Raw genomic sequence first — 15,549 nt, 5'->3', positions numbered from 1 at the left:
ATCTTTGGGACTACCTTGGGAGACCGGTTGCTGCTTTAAGTCCTCCTGCAAGGTCGTTATATGAGCTTGAACAAGGATTACTCCGTGTTTGGTTGCTGCTTCCCATTTCACCGACTGACAACTTAATTGACAGCATGGAATGTTGTTGCCGCCAATGTATTGCAGCTAGGGGTGGACACATTCCTTATTAGAACCCATTTTTGTAAATTTACCACCCCATTTTCCCTCAAATCTATTATATTATTTCTCCAAGACTGGATTTTTCTGCAAAGAGTGGAATTTTTTGTTGTAATTCATGTTTGTGTTGAACTTTAGACACATTCTATGTCACATTCATTAAAGAACTGTTTAGTGAACATGCCCTGTAAATTTCTTGTTTCTATGTTGCTTCATTTTCAAATTAGACACACACACACACATATATAAAGGCAATGCAATTCTTTCTCTTTTTATCTTGGGGGACAATAATAATAATAATAATCGCAGGGAATAAATGAAGCTAAGGACTATGTGCATAAATACTAACTAAGTTACCAAAGACCTGTAAAAATATTGTGATTTAAGGTTCAAAGTTTAAAACTACTAATTATATTACATCTAAGTATGCATTAACTTACATACGTAGATACTTAGATGCATCTAAGTATGCATTTCTTGCATTTTATTCTTCCCTAAATGGGCAATAAAATTCAGGGCGTTCCACACATAGCATAACTCAAAAAATGTGTCAACATGATTACAGAAAACTTATAATATATGTCTAAATTATACATATATTTTTGAAACCATACTCCTTAGATTAGTGATCATTTATTCAACACTATAATTATGATGCAAATGTTATAATAGTAAATATCTGAGCTAGAACAGTAATTAATATACCTAGATTTGAGCTCTTGCATGTCTCCTGTTGACCTGATATGCATTATTCGTAAGATATTTCATACACTTAAAAGTATCTCTTTTTATTGGCCATGTCATTAATTTTATTTAGTTGAATTAGAATGTTCCTTTGTAAGAACTTTTCAATATTTTATCAATAAAAATTAATCTATCTACAATAAGATCACAAATAATTACTTCTCTTTTTCAGGCCAAGCTCAATTTAAAAAAAAAAAAAAAAAAAAAAAAAAAAAAAAAAAAAAAAAAAAAAAAAGTATTTTTTTAATAAAATTTTCACTATAATTATATTAGGAAAACTGACTTAAGCTTTTATATATTATTAACTCGGTCTATGCAATGCTTAGAAAATTTAAGTTCCTAAAGCAACTGTTTTTTGATAAAAATCAGTAAAATCAGCATTAGCATTAATTTTAAAGTGGCTATCTATCATGAATCTTCCTCAGCAAAAGCAAGCATTCTGCCAAAGCATTTCTCTTAAAAAAAAAAAAAAAAAAAAAAGAGAGAGAGAGAGAGATGAATCACATTTTCTTTTGAAATCCATAATGTGCTTTTCCTTTTAAACATTAATATTAATTTAATTAACATTAATATTAAAGTATCATTGATTTTTTCCCCTATTTTTAAACTAATGGTGGGATGCTTCTATTACATGCCTTTATAGGTTTCTCAATTTGGTGGTGATCTGTATTGATACACTGGTAATGATTTGAGCAAGTTGCTCATTCTAGACATGTTGTAAAATTTTGCTTCCTCACCCCCGTGATATCAGGTTTTAAAATGTTATATTTGCTTTTTCTTCTCATGCTTGAATTAAAATCTATATCTAAATACAGAAGAACTTGCTTTAGAAATACAGAACAAAGTTTTAAATCTGGGTGTCCAGTACCTGGACTTAAGGTCACCAGCAGATATTTATTACTCCCTTATGAAGTCTAGGAATGGAAAATACAATATTCAAATGGGGGGAGGAAGTTTTGCCCTATAAGCGATTTTTCTCCTGACTAACTGAAGTGCCTGCATGTCTTTTTCAATTTCCTGCTGGCCAGAATAAAACCCTGGTTAATAAAAATACAATAATTAATATTGTATTGACACTGGCTACAACCATTTTCTATTTGACCTAAACTTTAAGCGGAGCTAACAAACATATTTGTTTGGAGTGGGATGTTGGTCATACTGGTTTGCATTTTTGTATAGCAGTAAGGAAGGCAGAAAGAATTAGATTCTGAGGAACTTAATGTCAGTTTAAACATAGCAATTTTGATGTTTCTTAACTTTCTGATTTGATCCCGCTTATTTTTTACAGGCTATTATTATTACTGTTAAATTAAATTAAAATTAACGGTTGAATTGTCAATTATGCAAAAAAGAGTTTCTAATTCTGGAGCAGCAGTACGATTTGCAAAGTGAAAGCATGTTTCCATGCAATCAAGCAAAAATTGTAATGGCTGCAAAAAATGGTTAAGACATTTCTTTCTCAAAATTATGCAAGGAGTATGACACTGGAAAGTCAACAGCATACAAAACAGAAAAAGGAACTTTTTGAATTTTTTGTGTGTTCCGACATTCTACTTGCAATGACTAAAAGAATGGTTAACGGTCTAATGCTAATGGCTCAAGCCAAAACATTTCATAAGAAAATTATCTTCAAAACTGAGTGCACAATTTCAAAAGGTTTGTTAAATAAATTAACGAATCGGCATGATATGAGGAAATTAAAAATTCTGAGTGAAAAAGGTTCAACTGCTACTGAAGGAACTGAACAGTTTTCAGATGAAGTCATCAAACTCATTAATAGCAAAATCTTTAAAATTAATTTATAAGGTGACAGGTCGTGGCAGTACGTGCTGCAGAATTTTTAAAACACTTGCTGCAATTTATAGGCAGCTACTACATTTCATAGTGATGATGATGATAACTCCAAATATGAAGGTTTTTAGATTTTTCACTTAATGGACTTAGTAGGCAAGTGATAATAAATGAAGATTAAACAATAGAAGTTTTCTCGTCACAATGTTGATGCCCCAATCATCAATCGACTAAATTGTAGAATGGTCTTAAATCCAGAAAATATCGATAGCAATAGTGAAAAAAGTGATAAAGAGGTTGTTGAGAATGAACAGATTTCAAGTGACATTTAATTGGGAATTCTTGACATGGCAATTACAGGACTTCAAATAATCTGGGATTTAAAATTCAAGAAATATATGGAATTGAAAACACAATTGAGTAGTATAAAAAAGTTAACTTGCACTGTAAATTAATTTATAATTTTTTTTAATGCAAAGCTGGAAGAAGCAGATAAAATTGTATTAAATGCAAGTAAATACAATAATTACTTTAACACAGTGGAAAACATTTTCACCTACCTGTTTCTCAGCATGCTCTTTACCTTTAATCATATGAGATAAGCATATAACTTGATTTTCCCAAAAAACCTTTTTTTCAGTTAGCGATTTGATAATGTGCATCATTTTGCTTAATTTCTCCTATAAAAATATTTATTTTGTTTTAAATATATACAATATAGTCCTATAATATTAAATAAATATTCTTCAGCATGCACATAATAAGCTACTACTATTCAAGAACAAAAAGTGAAAACTGAAAACAAATAAATATTTAATTAATTTTAAAATAAGCATATCTGTTATACCATATTCTTTAATTGTAATAAAATTTAACAATTAAATCTTGAAGAACAAAGAAAACTCCTTTCTTTAAATTCATGTTTATGTGTGCATCAAGAGAATGTTTTTATTTAAAAAATATTCTCCTCAAAACAGAGTCAGGTGAATTGTTATAATTTAGCTTGACACTCTTGATAAGTTAGAACAATTCTAGCTTTTCTCATTTTATAACAATGATGTAGGTAAATAACTTACAAATTGTGTACTTTTATCATTCTGCCTATCAGTGATACGATCTGAAAATAATTGCTACCTGATATAAATTTTTAAAACAATAAGTACACATTCTTAATTTATTACTCAAACTAATAACTATGCACTAAAATTCAGCTGAAACATAATCTATCCATTATACAGCATTAATTACTTTGAAATGCCTGAAAAATATCAAACAAAAATTTTATTTAAATATGTTGTTTAGGGCAAAACAAGTACTGATAATTTTTCAGGTGAACATCTTTAGTAATTAATTCCAGCTAAAGCCAAGTAATAATACTTTGACATATTTTGCATTTGACACCATTTATCTGTGACCATTATCTGCTTTCTTCAGTGACCTTTCTTTTAAAATTGGCACAATTTTTAGGTAACAGTAGTTTTATCTAATGACTGAAACCTAGGGTGATTGAACAACTGTTGTGCATACCGATAATAAATAGAATTAGATCTGTTAGTACTGAACAGGGAAGTAAGATTTTGGAATACAAAAGACAAACATTAAATATTGAAAGTAAACAATCATAGATCTGCAAGAAGTGGTAAAATTTAGAGTTCTTTTTGTCCCAAAACCTACTGATATAATTTCAGCATCACATTAGCCTAAATTCAGTTAATCTTTACAAAACTACATATCTTTATTTTATTTACATGCTACATTTTAAAATACTCCTTTGGAAACATCTTTAAATAACATATTATTACCACAGCCTCACAAAAGCAAACTAATTTTTTTCTCCTTAATTTTCATAATTCTAAACTGAGATTAAATAGCGAAGACAACATGAATTTAAGTGTGCAAAATGCAGCTGAAAATTAATAACTGCAAAATGTGAAAAATATTATACCAGTAAACAGAATTCAACTAATTAATACATGTATGTGTGTATATACAGGGTGCTTCAGAGATCATGGAACAAACTTGGAGGGGTGGTGGAGCGTACTAAAACATGCATTTTTTATAGGAATGTAGGGTCTAAAGTGACGGGTTAAGGCAGGAACGGGGTAAAAAAAAAAAAAAAAAAAGGACACGAGAGGAAAATGTGCTTATGTACAAAATCAATGCAAAGTGCTTTTTGTAGCAACACAGTTTTCACAATAAATGTTCAAAATTGCAACCACCAGCAGTAATACACATGCTTGGTAACGTCGCAGAAAGGATTGACGAAAATTTTGAAAAACGACAGGCATTTTGCGCATGCTTGCAGCCGCAATGGATAGTCGTGCAACGAGGTCCTCCAGTGAGCGAGTCTCGTAAATGATGCTCTTCAGATAGACCCATAAAAAAAATCCAAGCTGGATAAATCTGGTGAATGGGGTGGCCATCAAACGGGTCCACCCCGACCAATCCATCGGCCCAGAAATGTCCCATCTAAGTAATTGCGAATCCGCACGTGGTTATGGGCTGGTGCACCATCATGCTGGAACCACATGCGATCACGAACGACAGTTGGAACATCCTGCAGCAATTCCGGTAGCACCTCTTGCAGAAACATATAACATAAGCCATTTGTTATATTTTTCTAACAAATAGCAGGTAAGAGATAAGGGCCTATGAGGTAGACGTCAACAATATCCGTCCACACATTCATGGAGAAGCGGGTTTGGAATGCATGTGGACGTGTGCCGTGTGGATTACGAGTTGCCCACACGTGCATATTGTAGCTATTGAAGATGCCTTCCTGTGAGAAGTTGCCTCGTCCGTGAATAGCACACATCCAATGGGAAATTCGCCTGCGCCGCACACTGCTGCAAGAACCAATGATAGAAATGAATTCGTAGAGAGTAATCTGTCTCTTGCAAAGCTTGGACTCTCTGCAAATGGTATGGCTGCAAACCGTTTTCATGCAATACTCTCCAAACGGTGGAATGACTCAGCTGCAGACATGCAATAGCTCTTGTATTTGTCTGAGGTGATCCAAGTACAATGTTCAAGATGGATTCTTCAGTGCGAGGTTGTCATGCACTTCTTCTTCCACTCTTAGTATCAGAGGTGGCTTCAAGTGACCCACTTTCACACAAAGACCGATGCAACCTCTCGAATATTGTGTGCTTCGGCATACGCCTGTTCGGAAGTACAACCATAGCGCTGCTCTGCCGTTCCCATTAGCAGCACCATACATGAGATGCATGACAGCTTTTTTCCTGAGCGTAAACTCCATCACGCTCGACATCAGAGTTGCGAATGATCCTCTGATGCATCAGACCATGGTTTGTTCGGCTCACTACCGACCTCTACCGCTGCATTGCCAGCCAATCACAGCTACAGTTCCTATTACTGTTCCCTTTTTTGAACATTTATTGTGAATAATGTGCTGCAAAGAAGCACTTTGCGTTGATTTTGTACATAAACACATTTTTTTGTGTCGTTTTTTTTTGCATTCCTGCCTTAACCCGTCACTTTAGACTCTAAATTCCTATACAAAAAATTCATGTTTTAGTATGCTCCACCACCCCTTCAAGTTTGTCCCATGATCTATGAAACATCCTGTATATATATAAAAAAAAAAAAAAAAAAAATTCCATAGATAACTTGAGATTCTTTACCATGTATTTGGATGATGAGTTCCTGTATTAACTTGGCGAAAGCTGGTAGCATCATAGATGCATAATGGAGAAGAAAAACTTGAAAAGGTGGCTGAAGACAACAGAGTATAATTTATTTCTGGACATTTAATTTATGATACATATTCTCAATCACACATCATTATGAATGTGATATGCACCCCAAAATTTTATATAACTTAAGCACACCTTTAGACAATGGATGGTACAAAGAAGGTGAATGACTCAAGCTAGCACAGCAAGAGGAAAACAAGAATTGCAAGTGCACACTTTGCAGCAGCTGATACATATAGCATCAGTTCTTTGCTGAAATCTTTATCTGTGATTGGATTAAAACTATCTACATTGCTACACTAAAGTTTCATATATTACAAACAATTAGTAGTTTTAGGAACTGAAGGCGTAGTATTAAAGTGAATTTACAGTATTAAATTAAAATGAGGAATAAAAAAGAACTATTGCCAAATTAAAGAGAGGTACATTACTAATCAGCAGACATTTCAATGGCTTCATCAAAGATTATGTTCAATGGATTCCTTTGAGAGTTGTGCCATGAATCAGAGATAAATGTCATGAATTTTCAAAAATCAAAGAACTGGTCGTTTGTGATGCAGAAGACGCTGCACATGTTAGAGCATGAATGATCGCTTCTATCTTCTGTCTCCTTCAAACCAACATGAACTCGAACAAATCACACCCATACCATGAGCATTACGTACAGCTACTGCAGCCTGATGATTATTCATTGAGGGTAGCTGTTTTTGCTCAATAGTAACTGCATAGAGTGTAGCAGACCTCCTTTTTCCAGCTTCTATCTTATTCACAGACGAGCCAAATTTCACCAAGGAAACTTGATGCAATGCACATAACTCACATACAAGCGCGGTGGAGAGCCCCATACTATGTGAAACATATACAGCACAACACCAGTTTGTTACCAAGGTTTGGCCTGTCATTGTGAAAGACCATTCAACAGGCCTACATGTCTTGACCATTCATTAGGACTGATGGCATTATAAGATTCTTTGGAGGAAATCTTGTCTGAACTGCTGAATGATGAACAAATCCAGTAGTCACTGTTGTCATGATATAAGCACAGCTGCCAACTCTCCTGACTTTTCACCTCATCTGCTCTCCCGACGGATCCCGGCAAATCTTGCAGCTTTTAATTTTTAATTATTATTAAGCAAAATGTTTCTCAGCAATAAATAGAATTTATTATATCATGAATTAGATGAATTCTATTCCTAATGATTCTCGGAATAATTTTTCTTGTAAAATTTCATTTCATCTGAGCTGTATTTTTCGTTGCTGCATTTAATTGATCTTATTAAATTTCATTTGATCTTTCATTACAGATTTTCATATGAATATTCCCGCTGTGCTTAATCAGTTAATATTTGTATTCAATTTGTATTCAATTTTATTTACTTCAATAAATAATACATTACCAAGTTTATCTACACAAATACTATGTGATTAATTATTACTTTTATTTTCATTATATTTAGAAGTATTTTGACAAGTAAAAACTTCCTTCTTTACTTGGGATTTTCTTGGCATAAGAGTGTAAGAAAATTACACATGGAAATTAGCCAAAGAACATAAAATTTAGAATATCCAATTAAATGCTAATATATTTCACATCTGAATAGTTAATAATGGATAGTTTTCACATCTGAATAGTTCAGTAACTTGAACTATGCATTAGAAAGGGATTTAAAGTCAGTTTTGCGTTCCTTTGAAATACTGTCTTCGTGCAATGTGACCTCCTCTTTTCTTGCAAAAATCTCCTGGTTTTTTAAGATTTCAAAGTTGGCAGCTACGTATATAATTCCAGCATGATTCAACCAATTTCAGCAGCAAAATTCAGGAGCACTTAAATACGATATTTGAATAATAGTGGCTCAAGCTTAGCATTGGCTTGCATGATCACAGGATATAATAATAAAATACATCTTTAAAAAAAAAAAAAAAAAAAAAAAAAAAAAAAAAATTTAGAGATCAGAAAGAAAAGGTGCAGATAATAATTTAGTTAAAAGTAATCAGTTTCAAGCTTTATGCAAACAGAAAAAACACCAATTAATACTGATATTTGAAAAACATGCAGCTATAACAATGCATGGTAAAGTGAGGAAAAAATAAGTATGGCTTGGTTATTAAAAAAGAATTTTCTTTCTTTCTTTAAATTTTCTATTTCATGTATATGTACATAGAATAGCTCACACATGCATACTTTGGAAGACCAATGGTCCAACAGTAAATAGGACAGAACAGCTTAGAAATGCTGGTAGTGTTTTGCAGCTTTTTCTCTCCCGTTCATTTTTCTATCCCTGTGGTTGAATAAATAAACTGATCAAGCTTCTTTGACTCTTATATATTATAAATACAGTTCTTTTTCCCTAAAAAGATCTCCCATAACAGTATCGTTTTCCATAGGCAAACAGCCCCAATGTGCCTTATCATCACACCACTCATAATTCAATAATTATTCAGAGTATTCTTGAACTTGGAAGAAGAGAAAAGATTTTAAGATTAGTGTTTAGTAGACTGAACTTAATTGAATGCTTACTGTCTGACTCATTTAGCACAGTTTAATGGCTTAATATTTCAACCTTTGTTTAACATTTTTATAATGACAAATAAAAAATTAGAAAACAGTGTTGGCTGACTTACTAAAACATCCTTAGATCTTAATTCTAAGGCCCTTCTTGCTTTGCTTTCAATGAAAGCAGCTTGTAAATATTGGGCATATAACAAATCCATCATGTCTTCTGCTTCTTCCTGATTGAACTAGGTATGAAGGAAAAATTATAAGCATATAATTTCTGTCAAAATAGAAAGTACAATAAAATTAAAAATAGAAGGCTAAGATAAAATTTTAAAAAAGAGCTTAATTTAATAATTATAAATGTTTTACTCTAAATAAATCAATGCAACAAAGCTTTTCATCATAAAATAAGATTAGTAAGGGGGAGTATGTAAGGTATTTCTCCCGCCTTCTTAGCATGCCTTCGTGGTGTAGTGGTCAGCATGCTCGACACATATGTGAGAGGTCCAAGGGTTCGAGTCCTGGCGAGGGCATTGCTCATTTTTCATCTCTTCTGCTTTCAAAAAATATCCTAATGTCTCTATAACGTATTTTCCCATCGACCATGAAAGTTGAGTAGTTGGTTACCATGTAATTTGGCACAGATTCTCCAAAAGTAGCAACAATAATTCCTTAAGAATCTTGAGATGCACTTCTATCTGCAACTCTTGTAATAAAAACATTCATCTGTCTCTCTGCACAATACACCAAATAGCCACTGTTGCAGAAGTATTTGACCAACCTCATTTTTGCATTTTGTAAAAAGGTTTTCATCAGTTGCTACTACTCTGCTAGGCTCTCTCATTTTACTGAAACCTCTATTTAAAATGGTATGCATACAAACTTCCCACAAGTGATCGTTCCAATCTATTACTGTTTTGTCAGCCATATTAAACTGTAGCGATTCTTATCCAACAAACGTTAATTTTCTTGAATTGTAAATCAACCTATAAGTGCATCACAAATTTGATTCTACAGGCCTTGAACACACTTTTTTCCCCTCCAAAATGTAAGGGGAGGGAAAAAAAACAATTAATTTATATACTTGTTCATAAAAACAGACAATGGCCTATCAAGAATCAGTCAGGGTTACAACAAATAAAAGTGCAGATGTTATGTCTTGTGATGTCATGCTTATCCATAATTGGAACTAAATTTCATTGCTTGGCAAACGTTTCAGGGTTAACAGGACAATGCATAAATATCCAGGTTTTCTACATATCCGGTAAGACATACCTGTCATTGCATCATTATTTGTTAAATTACTCAAGCAATATCCTATAAAGATTTGTTTTTTAAATACCATTAAAATTTCATTTACACAAATAAGAAAATTTTTAAATGTATTGAACAAATATATATCTTTTAATTTACAAAGCAAAAATTCAATAAATACTAGTTTATAAGTAACAACAAAATTCAGGAAAAGAATTAGAAGTAAAATTTACAAAATTCTGGTATAACAAAATTCATTATTTAGCATTATGAAATGTTAACAGATGAAAAAGCAAACTGAAGAAGAAAATCTTACATCTTCAGGCTCTTCAATTTTCAATTCTTCAAATTTTGGTTTATTAGTACACAACACTTCCTGATTGTCTTCCAACTGATTTGAAGAATTTTGTTCTAGTTTTTGACCACCTTGATGGAAAATAGGTATATAAGAAACCATAATGTTATACACAACACAGAACATCTTATTTAAACTCCAGGAAATTTCATAAACATTAAAACTTCAGGAAGTTTCATAAATGTTAATATTTATTTTAAAAAGTTTAAAACATAAAATGCCTTCTTCAAGGGCTTAGGGATCATCTATAAGATATTTCATACTTGCCATCCCATGACACTCAAAAATCAGATTTTTTTTTAAGAAATCAGGAGATTTTTCTCAATGACAAAGATTTTTTTAAATGATGAAAATATATTTTTTAATAATAAATTAACTTAGTAGTAAGTAGTTACTAATAAATATCTGAAAGTTCAGTTACTAATTCTTAAATACAAATAGTACAAAAGTACTTACACGTAAAAATAATTTCTATTATTCACATCTTTTAACAACAACAACAGCAACAACAAAACACACACACACACACCATGGTTGGGCTATGGTGTAAAACGAGACATATACTGCCACACCACCAAACCGAGAACCCTATGAAGGAATTGGAATTTTGGAAATCTTTTTGCACCAAAATTCTTCAATTAGCTTCAGAATGATGATACAACTCGTAAAATTTTAAAATTTCTTTTATTTAAGAAGTCCACAATTTGCAAGGAAGGTGAGGACGCTACATGCACACATCCTCTTTTGGTTGCATAAATAAACACAGCTGTGTGATTGTCCTCTTTTGATTGTATGAATAAAGACGAATGTGTGTATTCTTATGTCCTCTTTTGATTGTATGAATAAAGACGAATGTGTGTATTCTTATGTCCCCTTTTGATTGTATGAATAAAGACGAATGTGTGTATTCTTACGTCCTCTTTTGACTGTACATATAAACACAACTATCATTAACAGTTCTTTTTTATTGCAAGAATAAACACAAAATATAACATGTTTAAAACCTTTATAACGCATTCCTTTAAATCATCTTGAGATGCATGATTTACTGATTAATGTAATTAAAGGAGTAATTTATAATAGCGATTTTGAGAATCATCGGCCATTTAATTCTTTGAAATTCATCAGTTAATAAATAAAGACTAGTCGTTAGTGATAAACGTGAGTAATACTAAAATATATTAAAAGACTTAATCATTAGTTCCAATTATAGATTCGTATGACGTTAAAAAATCATATTAAACCGCAAAGAAGTAATAAGATTTTAGAGAAGATTTCACAATAATTAGAACATATTTTGCAGTTTTAGAAAGTAATTTGAGGACAAGTTTTTTTCCCATACTAATCTCTCCTATTGAATAAATACCTACCGGGAGAATAGTTTTCCAATCTTTCGGAGTTACAAAGAGAAAAGCATAACACAAACAGAGTAAAGTGACAAGACTTTCTCGAGTTTTAGGAACCATTCCTGCATTGCAGAGCTCCGATTTCGGATGCCCCAGAAAATGTATTTATAAAATATTCAGGCATTTTGCGAATATTTTGGATTTTCAAATGTAATTGACACAAATTTCGTATGCTCCTCCAAACGGTCATCCTGATGTTTTTGTGAGATTTTGAAATATCTACTAAAAATCAAGTAATCGTGGTTTCTACACATAACGTGTTCAGAACTTAAGTAATTTGATTGAATTCTATGCCATAGTCTATTTTATACAATATGTAACGTTTTAGTAGTTTAAAATATAACTATTGTGTGAGTTGTGATATTGTACGAATATCTGTGAAAAGACATTTCAGCATTTTGTTTTAATTTTTGTGACAAGACTAAATTTTATTAACTTTTTATCGGGCTTGTGCATTCAGTCTATTACAAACCCGTACGCAAGCAACAATATTCATTTTAATGAGTTAAAAAATAGCAAATTAAATGACACCTGTAAAGTAGATTACAATAGCAATTAGTGGTATAGTAGAAGTTACTTTATAACTATAACATGGAGCATGGCTAGAATTTTCTCTGTTAGAGAAATAAAAATTTTAGACTACCTTTTTGTACAGAATTTCATAACATAACTGCCATACAGTAACGTGATGGTCAAGAGCATAATTTTGAATCTCGCTGCTAGAAAACTGAGATATATAGAATAATTTGATGATGAAACAATCTTTGACATTTAGTATAAAGTAATTATTAATGAAGAAGGGTCAATTTACTGAGAAAAATACCATAGTTCTTTATAAAATAACCTAAACAGCGATCTGCATCCCGCTTGATTGACCGTCTTATTGCTGGAGACTTGGACTTTCACAGCTGGTACCAGATTCATCTTTTAATTGCACCATATTATTTTTTCCTTTCTTGAAGTTATAAAAACAACGTCTTTTTTACCACTTCTACTCGAAATACGTTATGTGTTACGACAGCATGTTCGGATAGCAATTGAAATTTTATTTGATTTGAAATTAGGCAAAGCAACAACCATAGTTTGGAGTAGATTTCGAGTAGAACCCTATCGGTCTCAGGTTCCTCTTTGTCAGGAGAAAAAAGTGCGTCTCCTGAAGAAGACAGACCTGTTTCTGATCGTCCTCAAAATCAATAGGGTTTTATTGAAAACCTACGCCAGACTAATGCTGCTGTTTTACCGAATTTTAAATTTTACATTGGTTATTTTATCTTGCATTTTGTCTAGATCTGTATTTTAGAGAGGGAAAACCCTCCAGTTTAGAGAATGCGATTAACCTCGTTTAGAAAAACCACTCATGGTCCCAGATAATTTTTTAATTCTGCAGAATTAGTTTTATTAGATTATTAATATTAATTCATTATTGTCAATTAATCATCCAACAATTATAATGTGCTTTCAAAAATATTGCTAACTCTCAAACGGAATTACTGCCTCTAAAATTTATTCACTGCTATTTCTTCAATACTTCCAAAAATTTTCGCAGTATTATTATCTTTGATGTAAATTCACATTATTTTATAAATATCTGGCAGAAAAGGAATCATTATTAATACTTTAACATTTTTTTTTTATTCTCATAGTGAGTAAAAATAGAAGGTTAAAGGTAAGTTATCACAATTTTCATTCCTGCATACTGAAAATCAAATCCACGAAAACGATTCGTCACACGTTTTGGATACACTGTGTTGTAAATTTCCTAAGAAATGAAGACCCACTAGATAAGTCTTTACTCCTTTTCCGTAACAATGAAAGTTATAATAATTATCATTTTTAACTTTCTTTTAGCAGTCCTCGGTGTTATCATAAATGAAACTCGCAGAAAGCGTGTGTGTAATACATTGTATTATGACCATATATGGAGGAAATGGAAACACACAAACCTTGCCCCGATACCGCAGAAACGAGGACTATAGTAACAAGACCAAATAAGGTTAATCAAAAACACACTCGTTCTTAATCCGACACCGCATTAACGAGGACTAGATAGTATTCTGACCATATTTGGAATGCACATGTTCACTTCGAACAGCAGTAAGGAGAACTTGCTTTTTCTGGCATGGAATCGTGGCCCCAATTTTTGCACAAAGATGCACAGCCCATATGCAGTTTTACACAGAAATAAACTACTTATATTCATACTGAGGACATAGCTCGGATTTGGCTCATAATTGGTTTCTACATGAATCCGAGGTCCCTGATTGCAATTCTGGCATTCTTGTCAACCGAGGATGTCCTCGGTTCTTCAAAAGTCCTCGGTTAGGTGTGTATACATACATACTCGTTTTACACCCTGGGCGAACACACACAAAAAAAAAAAAAAAAAAAAAAAAAAAAACTTTATAAGTAGTTTTTGTACAAATGCTATGAACAGTGGCAAATTTTGCTTTAATTAAGAAAGAAACTTCTTAATTTTGTTCACAGCAATTGCCACACATATCTGCTTTTACTAGTAAAAGTTTTTCTGTTATGTATTGCTAATATTTGATCTTGCTTTTGCAATAACAATGAAAATCCTCTCGCACTCTGTTACTACAGGGAATTGTCAGAATGGCCAAAGATATTCTAGTAAGTTCACTATACTTTCAATTTCCATCAGCACCTTTCAGTTTTCCAATTAAACTCCAGTAGGTGTAATCCTAAATGGTTTTATAACTTTATTTAAGTTTTCTAATTGTAAGCTGCAAAATTGTGACTGCAATTTATCAGTTGCAACAGCAATATAATGATGTCTCTCATGATTAAATGAAGTAAAACAGGAAATCTATTAAAAAAATATCTTATACAGTACAAAGTCCGAAATCCAGACTCGTCAGGACTACCGTGATTCCGGATATTAGATCATCAGTTTAAATCTATAAGACGGCATGTAGAAATTATAAAATTAAAAATATGAAATCATGATTTATGAAATAATGAAGTATTTATGATCTAAAAGGTGTCAAAATTTACAAAAAAAAAAAAAAAAAAAAAAAAGGGGGGGGGCTTAATATTTATTTGTTTACCTTATTAAACATTTCTTTCAATGTAAGTTGTTTAAGTTGCATTGTTTCTTGTGCTAATACTTTCTTTTTAATTCTGTAGACAGACATAATCTCTTGTTTAGTTACATTGTTGAAGTCCTGTAGCTGCTGTTTCGAGAATTCCGACTAACTTGTCAATCGAAATTTTTTTCATTGTCAGTAACTTCTCTATCACTTTATTCACTATCGGTATCGGTATTTTTTGGATCTAGAACCATATTACAGATTTCACAATTTATTAATTGATTGATCATTGAGAAGCATTGTCATCACAATGAAAAACTTCTATTATATCATCTTCATTTATTGCTGTTTCTCCACATTTCTTTACAAAATTCGTTAATTGGAAAATTTCACCTTTGTTTTGCGATATTCGAAAACCTTTAAAATCAGCGGCTATCATCATCAAATTTAGCTATTCTTCACTATACATATTTGGCTATGCATCATAAGCTTGGCGACTAACGACAAGTTGTTACGTTAAATTGTATTTTGCTTCTATCGCCCCCTGAGACAATTAAGCCTG

The 15,549-nt window shown here is 32.1% G+C and overlaps 1 protein-coding gene across 1 annotated transcript in view; it reads right to left on the bottom strand.

The window, feature by feature from the left end:
• The window catches only part of LOC118205509 (uncharacterized), a 51,867-nt gene that overhangs the window by 14,444 nt on the left and 21,874 nt on the right, over nt 1-15,549 (bottom strand). Inside the window, exons 4-6 of the mRNA XM_035377796.2 lie at nt 10,496-10,605; nt 9,051-9,167; nt 3,273-3,392 (exon numbers count right to left, since the gene is read on the bottom strand). Of these exons, the coding sequence (XP_035233687.1) occupies nt 3,273-3,392; nt 9,051-9,167; nt 10,496-10,605 (347 nt within the window). The remainder of the gene's footprint in view (nt 1-3,272; nt 3,393-9,050; nt 9,168-10,495; nt 10,606-15,549) is intronic.

This window comes from Stegodyphus dumicola, chromosome 9 (genome assembly GCF_044657685.1).
Source record: "Stegodyphus dumicola isolate Sdum_Otavi_A_Nest chromosome 9, ASM4465768v1".
In the NCBI taxonomy this organism is placed as follows: Eukaryota; Metazoa; Arthropoda; class Arachnida; order Araneae; family Eresidae; genus Stegodyphus; species Stegodyphus dumicola.
The sequence above is the reverse complement of the archived record's forward strand: the minus strand, read 5'-3'. Positions and strand labels throughout refer to the sequence as shown.